The following is a 14,952-nucleotide window of genomic DNA, read 5'->3' on the forward strand; positions in this document are numbered from 1 at the left end:
TAAACTCAAAATGGATTAAAGACCTAAGTGTAAGGCCAGACACTATCAAACTCTTAGAGGAAAACATAGGCAGAACACTCTTTGACATAAATCACAGCAAGATTCTTTTTGACCCAGCTCCCAGAGAAATGGAAATAAGAACACAAATAAACAAATGGGACCTAATGAAACTTAAAAGCTTTTGCACAGCAAAGGAAACCATAAACAAGACCAAAAGACAACCATCAGAATGGGAGAAAATATTTGCAAATGAAGCAACTGACAAAGGATTAATCTCCAAGATTTACAAGCAGCTCATGCAGCTCAATAACAAAAAAACGAACAACACAATCCAAAAATGGGCAGAAGACCTAAACAGACATTTCTCCAAAGAAGATATACAGATGGCCAACAGACACATGAAAGGATGCTCAACATCATTAATCATTAGAGAAATGCAAATCAAAACTACAATGAGATATCATCTCACACCGGTCAGAATGGCCATCATCAAAAAATCTAGAAAAAATAAATGCTGGAGAGGGTGTGGAGGAAAGGGAACACTCTTGCACAGTTGGTGGGAATGTAAATTGATACAGCCACTATGGAGAACAGTATGGAGGTTCCTTAAAAAACTACAAATAGAACTACCATACGACCCAGCAATCCCACTACTGGGCATATACCCTGAGAAAACCATAGTTCAAAAAGAGTCATGTACCAAAATGTTCATTGCAGCTCTATTTACAATAGCCAGGACATGGAAGCAACCTAAATGTCCATCGACAGATGAATGGATAAAGAAGATGTGGCACATATATACAATGGAATATTACTCAGCCATAAAAAGAAATGAAATGGAGGTATTTGTAATGAGGTGGATGGAGTTAGAGTCTGTCATACAGAGTGAAGTAAGTCAGAAAGAGAAAAACAAATACAGCATGCTAACACATATATACGGAATCTAAGGGAAAAAAAAAAAGGCCATGAAGAACCTAGTGGCAAGACAGGAATAAAGACACAGACCTACTAGAGAATGGACTTGAGGATATGGGGAGGAGGTGGGGTGAGATGTGACAGGGTGAGAGAGTGTCATGGACATATATACACTACCAAATGTAAAATAGATAGCTAGTGGGAAGCAGCCGCATAGCACAGGGAGATCAGCTCCATGCTTTGTGACCACCTAGAGGGGTGGGATGGGGAGGGTGGGAGGGAGGGAGATGCAAGAGGGAAGAGATATGGAAACATATTGTATATGTATAACTGATTCACTTTGTTATAAAGCAGAAGCTAACACACCATTGTAAGGCAATTATACTTCAATAAAGATGTTTAAAAAAAAAAAAAAGAAATAAGAGTGCGTCAATAAAAGGGAGCTGATGCTGAAGAAAACTCTCCTGGAAAATGGTGTAAAGCCCACGAGTGGCCCTGGAGCCAAAGGCCTCCTGCCCACCCAGCTCCACACCCTCCTCTGCCAACCCTACATGCCTCTTTCCTCACCCTGGACAAAGGGTCTTTCAGGTGGCCATTTAGCTACCCTGATTGTGCACTTGCATTTTTGGCTTATTCCACAGCAGCGAGTTCTGTAAACTGACTACGTATCGGGAAAAACGAGCACTTGTTTTTGTCTGGAACTTGACACAGGAGGCTCGTGCTGGGACTGCACTGGGTGACGGGGCCCGGGGGCCCACCTCGTGACTCACAGACCACGGTCATGTTCCCTCCCAGCCTTTATTTTGCGGACAGTCACCACGCACTAGGTGTGCCCTCCATGGGTGGCTGCTCAGCCCCACGGTGGTCCCCAACTGGCCTCCCGGCCTGTGGCTCACCCCTCCCCTCACCGGCCACTCTGGAAGACACTGGTGGGATGACGCTGGGCTCAGGGCCGGCTCTGTCTGGCGCAGTGTCCACCCTCTCAGGAGAGGGACTCCAGGACACCCAGCTGCACTGGAAACCAAGACCTCAGTGCCTAATTCAGCCGTATCACCCCTGAGGACAGTGACAGGCGTCTTTCTGTCCATCCTGGGCAGCCTGGTGAGCCCGATGCCCACTGTCCTGCAGGCCTCCCCTTTCACCCCAGGGAAGCTCCATGCCAGGTGCGAACGCAGCGGTATGGCTGGGTACTCTCGACCCCTGGGTCAGTGAGGCCCCTTCCGGGACAGCTCTCCGCCCAGACCCCGCAGCCTGCCCACACAGACTGCCCGACACGCTCTTGGTGGGGATCTTGAGTTCTGGACAGCGGGCTTCAGAATGCCTGAGACGCGGACGTTCCCATGCTGCTTCCCAGCGTGAGGGCGCGACACACCCGGTCCATACTGTGCCTTGATTCTTCAATCCATTGTAGAAAACAGTGATCAGAAATAAAGGTGTAGGATGAGGTGAACTCGGAGCAAGAGAGGATGCCCACCTGTGAGCCCGGCTCCTCACGGCCCCTCGTCCTCGACAGGTGGCTGCAGGTGGGCGAAGCTCAGGAAGACCTGCTCCAGCGAGATCTGGCTCACAGAGTAGTCGTCCATGCCATACTTCTCCTTGGCCTTCTCCAGAACACCAAACACCTTTGGAAGCAGAAAAGCCACTGTTAACAAGCCAGGGCCTGGCTCCTCGGCTGGTCTGGGACTCCTCTGGCCATAGGGGGTGGTAAGGCCACCAGAGATCCTACCCCTGCACGGGGCGAGCAGGCCCCGGCACCAGGCTTCCTCCTGACTCTTCCCAGCTCAGAGTATGACCTTTGGGCAAGATGTGTTACCTCTCTGGGCCAGTCTCCTTTTTTGCACCATTTTTTTTCCAACTCAGATATTTGAGGTATAAACCCCCAAACCTAGCAGATATTAGGGTGAGTGTTAGAGCAGAAACTGAAAGTGATTCCTCCTTGGAAAGAGCTGGCTGGAGAAGGAGCAACTGCTGGAGGCCCAGTGGGGCCCAAGCTCACCTTCGCCCAGCTGAGGTCACTGCCAGGCAGGTGGTAATGGACCATCCCTTGGTGCTCATCTTCCAGGACGCTACCTGCACAAAGGAGAGACCGTGTCCCCCTGAGGGCCGGGCTGGATGGCCAAGGGAGGGAGGCCCAGGCCCCTGGAATCGTGGCCCTCGTCCCAGGGGTCAGGGATGGACAGACGCACAGACGACCTCTGCACAGCGGCACACACCTGGGAAGGTCAGGTCCACGAATGCCTTGAACTCTTCCAGGGCTTCCTGCTGCCTGTCGCTCCGGATCTTGGCCCGTAGGGAGTAGCCACTGCCAAACTTGCTCTTGAGGTGCTGTGGGCTGCCCAGGCACTTGAACTGACCCTGCACCATGATGGCCAGCCGGGTGCACAAGGCCTCACACTCCTCCATGCTGGGAAGAGGGAGTGCAGGCCTGATATAGCACTGGGGGATGCTGATGCCCACCCTCCACATCAAAAGCTGTGCACATGGGAAAGTACTGATGCCCAGATCAGGCTGTTCCTGATTCCCATACTCAGGGTGTGGCCCACACGGTAGAGCCTAGGGATTCTCCTCAGACTTCACCAGATGCTGACAGGTCTTCTGTCCACCCAGCCCCTCCCGGCCCACCCCTCCTACAGCCCCGGTCCTGGCTTTACCTGTGGGAGGTGATGACGATGGCCTTTCCGGACTCGCGGGCCCTTGCCACGGTGTCCCAGAGCAGGCGCCGGGCCACGGGGTCCATGCCAGTGGACGGCTCGTCCAGGAAGATGACTGCTGGCTCTCCAAGCAGGGCAATGCCGGTGCTGAGCTTCCGCTTGTTGCCGCCGCTAGGGCAGAGGGGGTGCAGGGGAAGGTAAGGCGGATGATTAGCATGGGCTCTCCGGGTCCCAGCACAGGACCGGGCCCAGTGATGGCAGAGTGTCCCAGGTGAAGAAGAATGAGGTGAGCGTGCCTGGAAAGCCCACCTCATAGAGTAGGAAGCCCTAGAGAGAGCTGTGCCCAGGGGGTTGGTCCACAGCCCCACACAGAGCAGTAACACCACCTGTCTGCACCTAAGGGGGCCTGACAGGGGGTCCTGGCTGTGCCTCCAGGTGGCAGGAACCTGAGGGGCAGCCCCTCTCATCTGGAGCTGCCTGGGCCATGCTGCCAAATCCTCACTGATCCTGGAATGATGGGTGGGAGCTCCAGCCCCTGACCCGCGTGCCCCCCGCTCTATGGTAACAGAGAGCCTGACTCCACCCTGGGAAGGCCTGAGGTCACTGAGGCGGGGGGCAGGGCAGGGGCCGGAACACAGGCGCACCTGTACGTCCTGACCAGCTTGTTGGCGTGCGGCTCCAGGAGCAGGCCCCGCAGCGTGTTCTCCACGCAGGCGCTGATGTAGCACTCGGGGACGCCCCGGAGCCGGGCGTACATGACCAGTGTCTCCCGGCCCGTCATGTGGTCCAGCAGGGCATCAAACTGGGGGCAGTAGCCAATCCGCTGCCGCATCTGGGGTTGGAGCACAGCCGGGAGACAGCAGGTCAGAGGGTTTCTCTCAGGGGATCTGTCTAGGGTGGTCCCTCAGTCGGTGCACAGGCCCTGGCGGCCTCCCACTGCCAAAGTTTGCCGAGCAGCACTTTGTTGGGGTTGCTGGAGGGGCTTGGCTGGCTCAGTGGCGGGGTAGGCACCGGGAGCCAGACTGCCCCGCACCCAGGGGTCAGAGACAGGTCAGAAACCGGTCTACCCCGGGCAGCACAGGGGCGGATGGATGCAAGAATGCATTGATTATACAAAGTGACCGTGTCCATGCAATGCTTTACAGCTGACAGATACCCGTTCATTAGACGCTTGACAAACATCTAATGTGTGCTGGGACCTTTCTTTTTCCTCCTCTATTAAGAGATGTTTGCTGGCAACACCTTTGGGGTGGGGCGTCACCTGGGCAGATGGCATGGCAGCTGGTCTCGGAACAAGTGGCTACGTTCAGCACAGCCAGGATGCCGCGTGGCAGGCCTCCACCTCCAGCCACGTTCGGCAGCTGGTGGGGACAGGCAAGCCTGGTTTCTGTGGATTCCAGAGATGTGGTTTCTTTTTCTTTAACCTCTTTGGGGTTCTTAGACTTCTGGAATCTGTTCTTAATTGGTCTGGGAAAGTTCTTGGCCATGACCATGGCAGTTACTACCTCTCCCCCCGTTCTCTCCTTTCCTGCTGGAACTCAGATTAAACGTATTTCAGACTTCTCACCTTGCCTCCATTTCCTAGATCACATTTACAGTTTCCTCTTCCTTGCGTATAATTTCAATCTTGTCTGTTTATTTGAACACAGTAACACAGTTGTTTTATAATCTGGGTCTGGTAACGGCAAATCCAAAGTGGTGGGCTTGTCCTGCCGTGGAGCCCTTGTGTCTGTGGGCTCCAGCCGCAGCACCCTGTCTGCTTTGTTTGCTTTGCTTGTGCACTGCTCACAGGCCTTGAAGCACTATGTGAGGGGCTCTTGGAGGCCTAGGATGAAAACCTTCCTGCAGAGAGGGTGTGAGCTGCAGTGTGGTGGCAGAGCCACCTGGAAGCCCCTGCTGCCAGTTCAGGAGATGCAGTCATTCCCAGGCACAAGCATCTTCTCTGTTCCTTCCCCTGCCCTGCTCAGCACACGGGAAACCGTCCATGCAATCCCCGGGGGTAGGGAGAGCAGGAGGGTGGCCTGCTTCATCCTAACGTAGAGGGGTGGTCCTTTGTTTCTGCCCCATACACTCGATAAGGTCCCTAAACCCAGTCACCGGGACCATAGCGCCCTCTGTGCAGGGGCACTCCGGTGGAGCCTCTCGGGGCTTGCAGATTGCGGAGGTCTTCACCATGCCTCGGGCTCTTCGATGCTCTTAACTATGTGGTTTGTCATTAACATTTTATCCTGCTTTTGGTTCTCGGTGGGACGTCTGGTTTGAACAGCCCAGAACACCATTATTATAAATCTATGCACACAGACTAGAGTTCTTTCCAGTGGGCAGAGTTCTGTGGGTGCCACTCTGTGCCCAGGTCCAAAGAAGCCACTTCTCCGGGAGGGACCCGGTCTCGGCCCGCCTGCCAGGCCTGGTCCCGTCTGGCCGAGGGGGCTGTAATCTCCTCAGTCTTCTCCCCATCACTTGCTTACCTTTGGCCGCGGTCACTGCCTCGTCCTGTTGTCCATGAACCATGAGCCAGAGACAAGCCCCATCCCTACCTCCCGGGTGCCCTTCTTCTTGCCTCCCTGGCTGTACCCACCTTCCCGATGTCAGAGCTGATGCTGTAGCCCCCAACAAAGGCGTCCCCAGAAGTAATGGTCTCCTCCCCAGTCAGCATTTTGAAAGTCGTGGTTTTGCCGGCTCCGTTGAAACCCAGCAGGCCAAAGCACTCCCCTTTCTGGACTGCGAGGGAGACCTTGTCCACGGCGAGGAGGGGCGCTCGCTGCTCATACACCTGCACAGTGCCCGGGAGAAAACACAGCTGTGCGGAGGCTTGGGGACAGCCGGGAGCCAGCTCTGGGGGGGGGGCCGGGGGATAGACCCGCGGAGAGAGGGCCCGCCTCACCTTGGAGAGCTCCTTGATAATCAGAGGCGTGTCCAGCAGGGAGTCCAGGCTGGGGGCCAGGATGCGGTTCCTTTCATCCACCACGTCCTGGTCTTCAGGAAGCGCTGACGTCTGGGTGTACACTTCTGTCTAATTGTTCCGGAGAAAGACCACCAGGGTGAGCTCCCGCCAGAGAGGTCCTTCCCCATGGGAGGAAGGGCTAAACTACTCACCCCAGCTCAGCCCCACGTGTGCCGACTCAGACCTCCCACAAGGAGAGCTGGGCAGCCGTAAGGGCTAACATTTGCCTCGAGGAGACACAAACTACCTGGGGGACAAGGACGGTGCAGGACTCATGGAGAAAACCACGAAACCCCTTTTCTTAGAAAAGTCATATCTTAACCCCAATTAGCCCTGGGTTCCTGTCCATCCAATGCTGTCTCAACAGGTTTTGTTTGTTTAGGGAGAGAATGTATGTGACAAACATGAGGGCGCCCCAGCCCACATGCCTCCACTGAGACCGAGGTCCCTGAGGCCCCAGGCTCCCTCGACTCCATGGCTTCAGGGTCTTGGGAAGGAGAGCCCCTGGGGACGGTGAGGCCGCAGCCCCTCCCAGGCTGCGAGCGCTGCCGATGGACACGCAGCCGGGCTGTGGCCAGTGTTGAGGCCCTCCCTGTGTGGTGGCCCCAAGGAAGCCCAACCTCGGTTGGAGGGCGCCCTACGCAGAGCAGCCAGAGGCCAGACGGGGGCCCTGGAGCTACTCACCAGCGCTCGCCTCCTCCAGAAGGCACACAGGCAGGCCTTCAGCCTCCACAGCAGATCAGTCTCAATGAGGAACAGCAGGGTGAGGTAGGCAAACCCTGAGGTGGCCATGGAGGTCACGAACCTGCCAACCCCCGGAGCGCTCCATGCATAGAAGTTCTCCTGGTACTGGATGTCTATGCAAGCAAGGGACAGGGTGCTGTGGCCATGCCCTGAGCGCCCCTCCCCTCCGGGGTCCCAGCCCATGACCCTCTCTCTGGGACCGTGAGGTGCCTGCACCCAGCCCCCAGGGTGGAGGATGCGCTGGCGCGGGGCCCACTGGGCTTCCGAGGGTGTGTCACTGCCACACGGGGGCCCCAAGCACCTCCTGCGTTTTGGTGGCTTCACCATGCGAGGTGGCCCTTGTGCCTGCGATGGGGGACAGGCTGTGCCGAGAGAGGCCTGGACACTCACTGTGTTTCCGGCAGTAGTGGGCTGCCACCTCGGAGGAGGTGCAGTACCTCCTTGTCTCGTAGTTCTCGTAGAAACTGCTGACCGCCATCCCCAAACAGTGGTTGGGCAGCACCAGGAACACGCGGTCCAGGGTTCTGGAAAGTTCTTCTAACTTGACCGCTGTGGGGAGGAGGCACAGACAAGTCAGCGCTGGAGGACACACCGCACCTGCCTCCAAGAACAGAGCAATCGGGAAGGGCAGGTTTCCGGAGTTCCCTGCATAGCCAGCTGTGCCTCCCCCAGGGATCAGGCACCAGGCCTCCGGGGCAGCACCTCTGGCAGGCGGCCCCACCGGCCTGCCCGGTGCCCCCATCTGGGCCTCCCCCATCGGGCTGAGCAGCTCTGTGGGTGCAGGGATGGGGGTGCAGGGAGGTGGTCTCCTGGCTCCCACCTGGGATGCGCATGATGGTGACCACGAGGAAAGTGGCGATGCCCGACAAGATGTTGAATATGGTCAGCCTCGTGTAGGCGGTGGCCGCCCCAGAGAAAAAGAAGCTCATCAGGTACATGAGGGGGATGATGGCCCAGCCATAGAGCATGAGCAGCAGCAGGGCGTCGGCCACGTGGCCGTCCTGCGTGAAGGCGTGCACGTCGAAGGCTTTGAACACCACCTGCAGCAGCACAGACAGGCGGCCGGCGTGCCCACAGGGGGCGCATGAGCCCAGGCCCATCAGCCCCTCTGACCGTGTCTGCCCCCCACCCACCTCCGTGGCTCTCCTGGTATCCTCCCTGAGGAAACAGGGAGCTGTCCACCAGGGCACCTGCTCCAGGGCCCTACCTACCAAAGGGGGGCAGAGGCTGGGGGTGTGCAGACAGGCGAGGGGGGCTGCCAGGGCATTCCTAACCTCCTCCCGCAACGGGGGCTGAGCTGCCAGCATGGACCCCAGGCTGGTTTCAGTCCACGCAGGGTCCCCAAGGCAAGCCCCCTGGACGCGTGGGGGAAGGGCCCCAGCACCATGCAGCTCACCAGCAGCAGCAGACTGGGGACGAGGAAGGACATGAGGTCCCACAGCAGAGCCGAGAGCCAGAAAGTAGCCACGTGGACTCCGCTCACAAACTGCACGTGCTTGGCCTGGACGGCCCTCTCGCTGACCGCCAGGATGGAGAATGTGCTGGACAAGAACGCCATGGCGAAGAGCAAGTTGAGGGCGATGTCGAATCCCTTCCGGCCCCTGCGGGGGTGAGGAGGGGGCGCACCGACAGGTCAGGGACAGAGCACAGCATGTCCGGGCAGGTGGGGGTATCAAGTGCTGGGTCACTACTGTCCAAAGCAGGTGATGCAGTGGCCCAGCCACTAAAGGGTTTAAGAGAGAACATGAGAGCCTCAGGGTCTCTGCACCAGGAAAATTCCATCCCCCTGAGAACAGCTCCTCCTCTGGACATCCTATCCCCAATGATGGCAGTGCCACTCTCCCAGTTGCCTTCAATCTGTCCCCGTGCCACCCACTCCCCACAGACACTCAGGTATGGATCTGAGACCTCCACCTCGCTCTCTCTGGCTGCCCCAGTCAGACCCGCTGTCGGGCACAGCATCAGGGTGGTGGCCGTCTCCCCGCTCTTGAGTGGGCAGGACATTCAGGTGCCAGCAACATGTTCCAGAAACCAGCGCTGACAGCATTATTCTGTAGCTTAAAACACCCCCACCCCACGAAAGGTTCAACAAATGGTGCTGGGACAAATGGATGCTATGTACTGAGTGAAGTGCTAACACAACGTGGATGAGCCTCAAGAGTGAAAGAAGCCAGTCATGAAAGGCCACGCACGTGGTATCTGATTCCATCTACGTGAAATGTCCAGGACAGGCAAATCCACGGAGACAGAAAGCAGACTCCTGGCTGCTTAGAGGTGGAGGAAAGAGGAATGGGGAGTGACTGCCAGTGGTCCCGGGGTTTCTTTCAGGGATAATGAAAACGTTCAATAAAATTATATTGTGGTGATGTCTCCACGACTCTGAATATACTAGAAACTGTTCAGTTGTACACCGTGAACAGGTGAACTGTATGGCAGGTGGATTATATCTCCTAGAGCTGTTACAACAAAATGAAAACTCCTGTTCCTTGTCCACTGTCACCCTACTAAGCCCGACTCCTCAGCCTGATCCCCGGCATGGCGAGAACAGAGGACCACCGCTGTGTCTCTGCTTCCGTGGTGGGGACTGGAGAGAGCAGAGGGGGAGGGAGACACTAGAGGGCCAGGGCACAGTCTAAAATGGGAAGTGGGGATGAAACCGCCCCCCACTGATTAACTGCCCTGAGGTAGGGTGATGGTTCTGAAATTAATTGATTTTTCCGGCTTCCTCTGGACGGTCCCCAGTGGTCTGGGGACTCTGCAACCAGGAAGAGGGAGAGTCCCACACACATGATGGTGTGACAGGCCTAAGGACAGAGATGCCCAACGGGCTCCCTGACTCGAGGCCACTGAGGGGCAGCGACACACACAACAGCTGCGTGCTGCAGGCTGGACGGGAGCAGACACTCGGATCCCCCAGGGACAGTGGCCAGCAAGAGCCGGGTGCAGATTTGGGAAGAGGGCACGGCCCTCCAAATCCTCAGGAGTCTCCCGTGGGGCCTGGGTGTATGGGGGCTGTGGTCTCACCAGCTTATCTGCTGTCCAAGGGAAGGCTGAGTATGGAAGGCTGAGAAGGATGTGGGGCAGGAGTCCCCAGCCAAGAACTGGGAGATTCCTGAGGGCAGAAACAATGCTGTTTTTACCGCTGTGGCCCTTGGGGGTCCCTGGCAGTGCCTGAGGTGGTCAGTCCTGGTGAGGGGTCCCGACCAGATGGGAGCAGGGTCCTGACTGGGCTGGGCCAGGTCCTGACCATGCGGGGATGGGGTCCTGAGGTGGGGGGACAGTGCACATACTCGTTGAACTGATCCTTGGCGGCCTGCAGGGCACTCCGGGGCTGAGGGTAGTTGGAGACCGTGATGGAGGCCTGAGGGCCGCACAGCAGCTTGAACAGAAGGTTGTCCACGATGGCCAGCGCGGTGGCCGGCGAGTGGTACGCCTGGTTGTTGAACAGGGCAGTGACCACCGTGCGCTCGCCCACGTCTCTGAAGGATGCCGCCACCAGGCACCGCTCGTTAAAGCCGCCCCCCTCCACCGAGGCCCTGAAAATCAGGAACTCCTCCAGGTCACCTGGGGGTGGGCAATGGCAGAGTCAGCAGCGTCCTGCGTCCCCCTCCGAGGCCCTGCTCTGTGGGGCTCTGAAGGGCTGGAGGAACAGCAGAAAGGATGCATCACCTTCCACCCGCACGCCGTCCACGGACCATGGGGCCACGCGGGGGGAGCAGCAGGACCTGGGGCTGCAGGCCTCGGGGGGAACACCCCCATAGCCACAGGAGCTGAGTGGCAGGGCAGGCTCTTCCTTCTCCCCCACAAACCCCCCGTTCACACACTAAAGGGCCTCTCAGAGATACAGGGCCCGGACCTGGGCCAGGGTCAACGTGGCAGGAAGAAGGCTGGATCAGGAGGAGGTGAGGGTCCAGAAGTCAGAGCTGTGGAAACCTCTGAGCTGCCTGAAGGGTGAAGCCCCCAGTCAGGTGCAGGGAGGGGTGGCCCTAGGTAGGCTTGGACCAGCCCTCAGGACCACAGGGGTGGGTGAGGGGCTACGTCCAAGGGTGCAATTACACAGGACTGTCCCTCTATGTCTCTGTTTTTCCAGTTTTCAAAGAAGGAATAAGTACCCTTTTATAATCATAAAAAAATAAGAGTTTTTAAAAAGAGTGGCCTGAGGGAAAAGGCCCTGGGAGAAGGAGCTGTTCTCTTGACACGCGGATGAGCTCCAGCGAATCCCCACTTCACATCAGATTCTCTGGGCAGTTGGGTTCTGGGCAGCCCATATGCCTGGCATTCTCCTGCAACCCAAGGGCAGCAACAGAATCCCAATCATGCCAGGTCCGTCACTTTGCTCCTCAGCTGTGGCACAGAGCAAGCGGGGGTTCTGACGGGGGTGGGGTCAGCTGTCCACCCACGAGTGACCTTGGGGGCATTCAGTTCCACTAGCTCACGAGCACACACTGCCCAGCCCACAGCTAGCCGCACAGCTGCAGGGAACCAGCATTTCACACACGCTCACTGCTCCCGCCTTGCCTCTCACTCAGCTGTCGCCTGGGGACAGCGATGACACCCACACTGTGGGACCCCAGTGTCAGCGAGGGGACAGGGACCCGTTGGTGAATCCTAATGGAGACAGTTACAGAGGCTCCCGGCAAGGTCTGCTGTGGCTCTTGGCACACAAGGAAAAGGGTCAGATGCATTAGGTGCAGCGTAATTCACCCACAGTAAGGTGCTCAGGACTGAAAGTCCCCACGCTCCATGAGGGAGCAGGCAGTCTGGCGTTCCACACCCTCCCAGGCCCGGGCATCTACGGCACTGTTCTAAATCCCTGGAGCCACCACGCACCATGACAGCCCTGAAATCTTCACACCAGGCCGAGTGACAGGCAGAAAACAAGATGGGATGGAATGGGGGTGACAAACAAGGCGCCCACCACTGTCAGTAGGGCTACTCAGGGCCCTGATCGCTGGCAGGCCGAGCAGGGACTCCGGCTGCAGCAGCTCCTCCTGGCAGCGGTGCCCCTGGCAGTGCCGGCCTGCTCTAGGCCGTTGATACGTTCGACATTTTCCTAAAGAAGAACCTGACCCCTGCCAAGATTTTGGGACCATCAGTGTGCTGAACCTCAAAGCTGCTGGCCAGGAAGTGGGAGGGGAGCAGAAAAACGTGAAAAACTTCAAGCATATTCCATTTAACTAGAGTGCGATGCCTGCTCTAAAGCCAGGGCAGTGTCCAACTGCCACCGCCAGGGACACAAGATAGTTTCGGTTTTAGGATGTGGGAAGAAAACACCATGTCACATAAGGCATATCGTGACCGGCCTCTCAAACAAAAAAAGGTAACGTAAACATCGCTGAGGTTTTACATTTCATTTGTAAATGGTCCTGAAGAATCTGACTTCTGTAAATGACCGCCTGGACAAAGTTTAGCCCTAGAGACGTGGACTTTTGTCTTCCTTTGACTCAGGGCAAAGATTTTCTCCCCCAGGGGACACCTGGCAATGTCTGGAGTGGGAGTGATGCCAGGAATGCTGCTAAGCAAAGAACCACCCCACATGTCCACAGTGCCTTGGCTGAGAAGCAGGCTCTGACAACACAACTCGGGCCCCAAGCCCCCTGGGGACACCCCTTACCCAGCACCTCTCGAGGTTCCTGGCCCTCAGCCTGCAGCATGTCTTTCAAATGCTCTGACAGCTGCTGATCCAGCCGAGAGGTCCCGGGAATCGAGAAGGGCATGATGGTTCTGCCATACTCGGCCAAGGTCAGCTTCAGGAGGGGGTCATCGAAGATCTCGGAGGAGTAGTTGATGGCCAGGAGGGCCAGGGTGATGCATGTCAGAGGGACCAGGACCTGGGCCGCTACCATCTTCCACTCCCGCCAGCTGTATGCGGCCTTCTTCAGGAACATGGCCCAGAACTGCTGGCAGTGGAGGGCCAGCTGCGACAGAGGGGATGAGGGTGATACAACCGCCACCCCAGAGCCAGTGCCTGACCCCGCCCCCCAGCAGCAGGCACGGTCTGCACATGAGCCTGGGGTCCCAGGGCTTCTCCTGGGGCCCAGTTGATGACATGGAAGACCCACAAGAACACATCCCCATAGGTCCCAGCTGGGCCCTGGGGGTCTCACATTAGCTGTGGTGGCAGGGCAGGCACTATTCCACCGTCGAAGGAGGTTAAGGGACCCTCTGCTATCCCAGAGGGGAGCCGAGGCCTCTGCTTTCCCCGTGCTCCTGGTCAGAGGACTCTGGCCACCCTCACAGCAGAGGAGATGGACAAACCTCCCCCCACTGCCTATATTCCCCACGCTCAGCCCTTCACTGTCCTCTAAGTGCAGGTCAGGCCGGCAGGGACCAGAGTCCAGCTCCGCCATGTGCTGCCCATTCGACCTTGGCCCAGGCCTCAGCTTCCTGTCTGTAAAATGGGACCAGTGCTGCCCTCTGTCTCACTGGGTGCCGGGCACACGGCAAGCTCTAAGCTCTCGGTACACGGGGCACTGTTAGCCTTATAAGCAGCGTTCACCCTTATTCGTGAGTGGCCAGGTTATTAGAACAACGAGAAACAACAGGTGCTCGACTAAAATGTTCCGGGTTTTCCTTCTGCCTGCCAGCCCATGGGAGCACGAGCTGTAATCCGCCCTCTTCCCAGAGTGCTGACCCTCCCTATGCTATCTGCCCCCGCGGCCTCTAACGCATGCAGTGCTCGGGGTTGCGCAGTCTCACCCCAGTGTTGAGCCTGACGGCAGTGTTCTCCTCGATCAGGGTGCCGACGCCGTCAGTTGGGTCCATTGTCCCGCACAGGTGGCTGTCCACGGCCCAGTCGCTCGCCCGCCTCTCGTGCTGGTACTGCAGGGCAGGGAGCTGGATGGCTTGGATGTCCATGCTGGTGTCCACCAGCTTACCGACCCTGGTCGAGACATGGAGGCCCACTCACAACTCGGCTCCTCGGGGAGGGAGAGGTGCAGCAAAGGCGGGCGACTGTCAGGGGCACTAAAGCAGAGCGCCATCTGCTCCATCAGCTGGGACTTCATTTGTTCATTCACTCATTCATCGATAAGTATCTCCAGGACACCAGCTATGGCAGCCAAGCAAAGTCCAGGAGAGAGACAACTAGACAGGGCCCTGCCCATGGGGGCCTCCCGGTCTCCCAGGGAGACTGATCGAAGTCAGCATTTATAACCCGGGCTTTCCAGAGGGACAGGATGGGGCTTGGGGCACGATGGCAGCACCAGGAGGGCTTGTCACAATACAGGCCACTGCGGCTTGGGGCGCTCACTGTCACGCTGAGACCAGGGAGCAGAAGAGTGTGTTCCAGAAGGGGCAACACTGGGACAGGTGAGACAGAGACGGGTGTGTGGAGGGCGGGCGGGTGGTAAGTCTGCCAGGCCCTGTGGCGGAGCCTGGTATCGGGGCCGCACCGAAGCCAGGGAGCCACTCGACTCAAATGGCACTGTACTTATATTCACTTATCCTGTTGCCTCCTCTAGGGTATGCGATCCTCAAGGAAAAACATCTATCTCACATTTATTTTTGTATTTCTTGTTCTTAGCACTGTATCTATTAAATAAAGCATTCAAGCAATGTTTGACCAATGTATTAACCATCTGGAGCTCACCCCGTAGTTCTGAGTGGTGAAGGCTAAATTTCACATCTTCATCATAGATGGAAACACACTCCGGGATCATTACCTAGACCTGAGAGGAGCCTGGCCAGCCTGATGCT

The 14,952-nt window shown here is 57.3% G+C and overlaps 1 protein-coding gene across 9 annotated transcripts in view; it reads right to left on the reverse strand.

Annotated features, from left to right (window-relative positions):
• Window positions 1-1,694: 1,694 nt before the first annotated feature.
• Window positions 1,695-14,952, reverse strand: part of ABCA3 (ATP binding cassette subfamily A member 3) — a 45,184-nt gene continuing 31,926 nt past the window's right edge. For all 9 annotated transcript variants that reach the window (XM_059897029.1, XM_059897027.1, XM_059897030.1 and 6 more), the window contains 14 exons: window positions 13,954-14,137; window positions 12,869-13,172; window positions 10,545-10,818; window positions 8,651-8,855; window positions 8,075-8,294; window positions 7,645-7,803; window positions 7,195-7,367; window positions 6,451-6,579; window positions 6,145-6,339; window positions 4,211-4,398; window positions 3,567-3,737; window positions 3,129-3,319; window positions 2,912-2,985; window positions 1,695-2,537 (listed from right to left, as the gene is read on the reverse strand). In XM_059897029.1, the coding sequence (XP_059753012.1) occupies window positions 2,406-2,537; window positions 2,912-2,985; window positions 3,129-3,319; window positions 3,567-3,737; window positions 4,211-4,398; window positions 6,145-6,339; window positions 6,451-6,579; window positions 7,195-7,367; window positions 7,645-7,803; window positions 8,075-8,294; window positions 8,651-8,855; window positions 10,545-10,818; window positions 12,869-13,172; window positions 13,954-14,137 (2,599 nt within the window). In that variant the 3' untranslated portion in view covers window positions 1,695-2,405. The remainder of the gene's footprint in view (window positions 2,538-2,911; window positions 2,986-3,128; window positions 3,320-3,566; window positions 3,738-4,210; window positions 4,399-6,144; window positions 6,340-6,450; window positions 6,580-7,194; window positions 7,368-7,644; window positions 7,804-8,074; window positions 8,295-8,650; window positions 8,856-10,544; window positions 10,819-12,868; window positions 13,173-13,953; window positions 14,138-14,952) is intronic.

Source organism: Balaenoptera ricei, chromosome 15 (assembly GCF_028023285.1).
Source record: "Balaenoptera ricei isolate mBalRic1 chromosome 15, mBalRic1.hap2, whole genome shotgun sequence".
In the NCBI taxonomy this organism is placed as follows: Eukaryota; Metazoa; Chordata; class Mammalia; order Artiodactyla; family Balaenopteridae; genus Balaenoptera; species Balaenoptera ricei.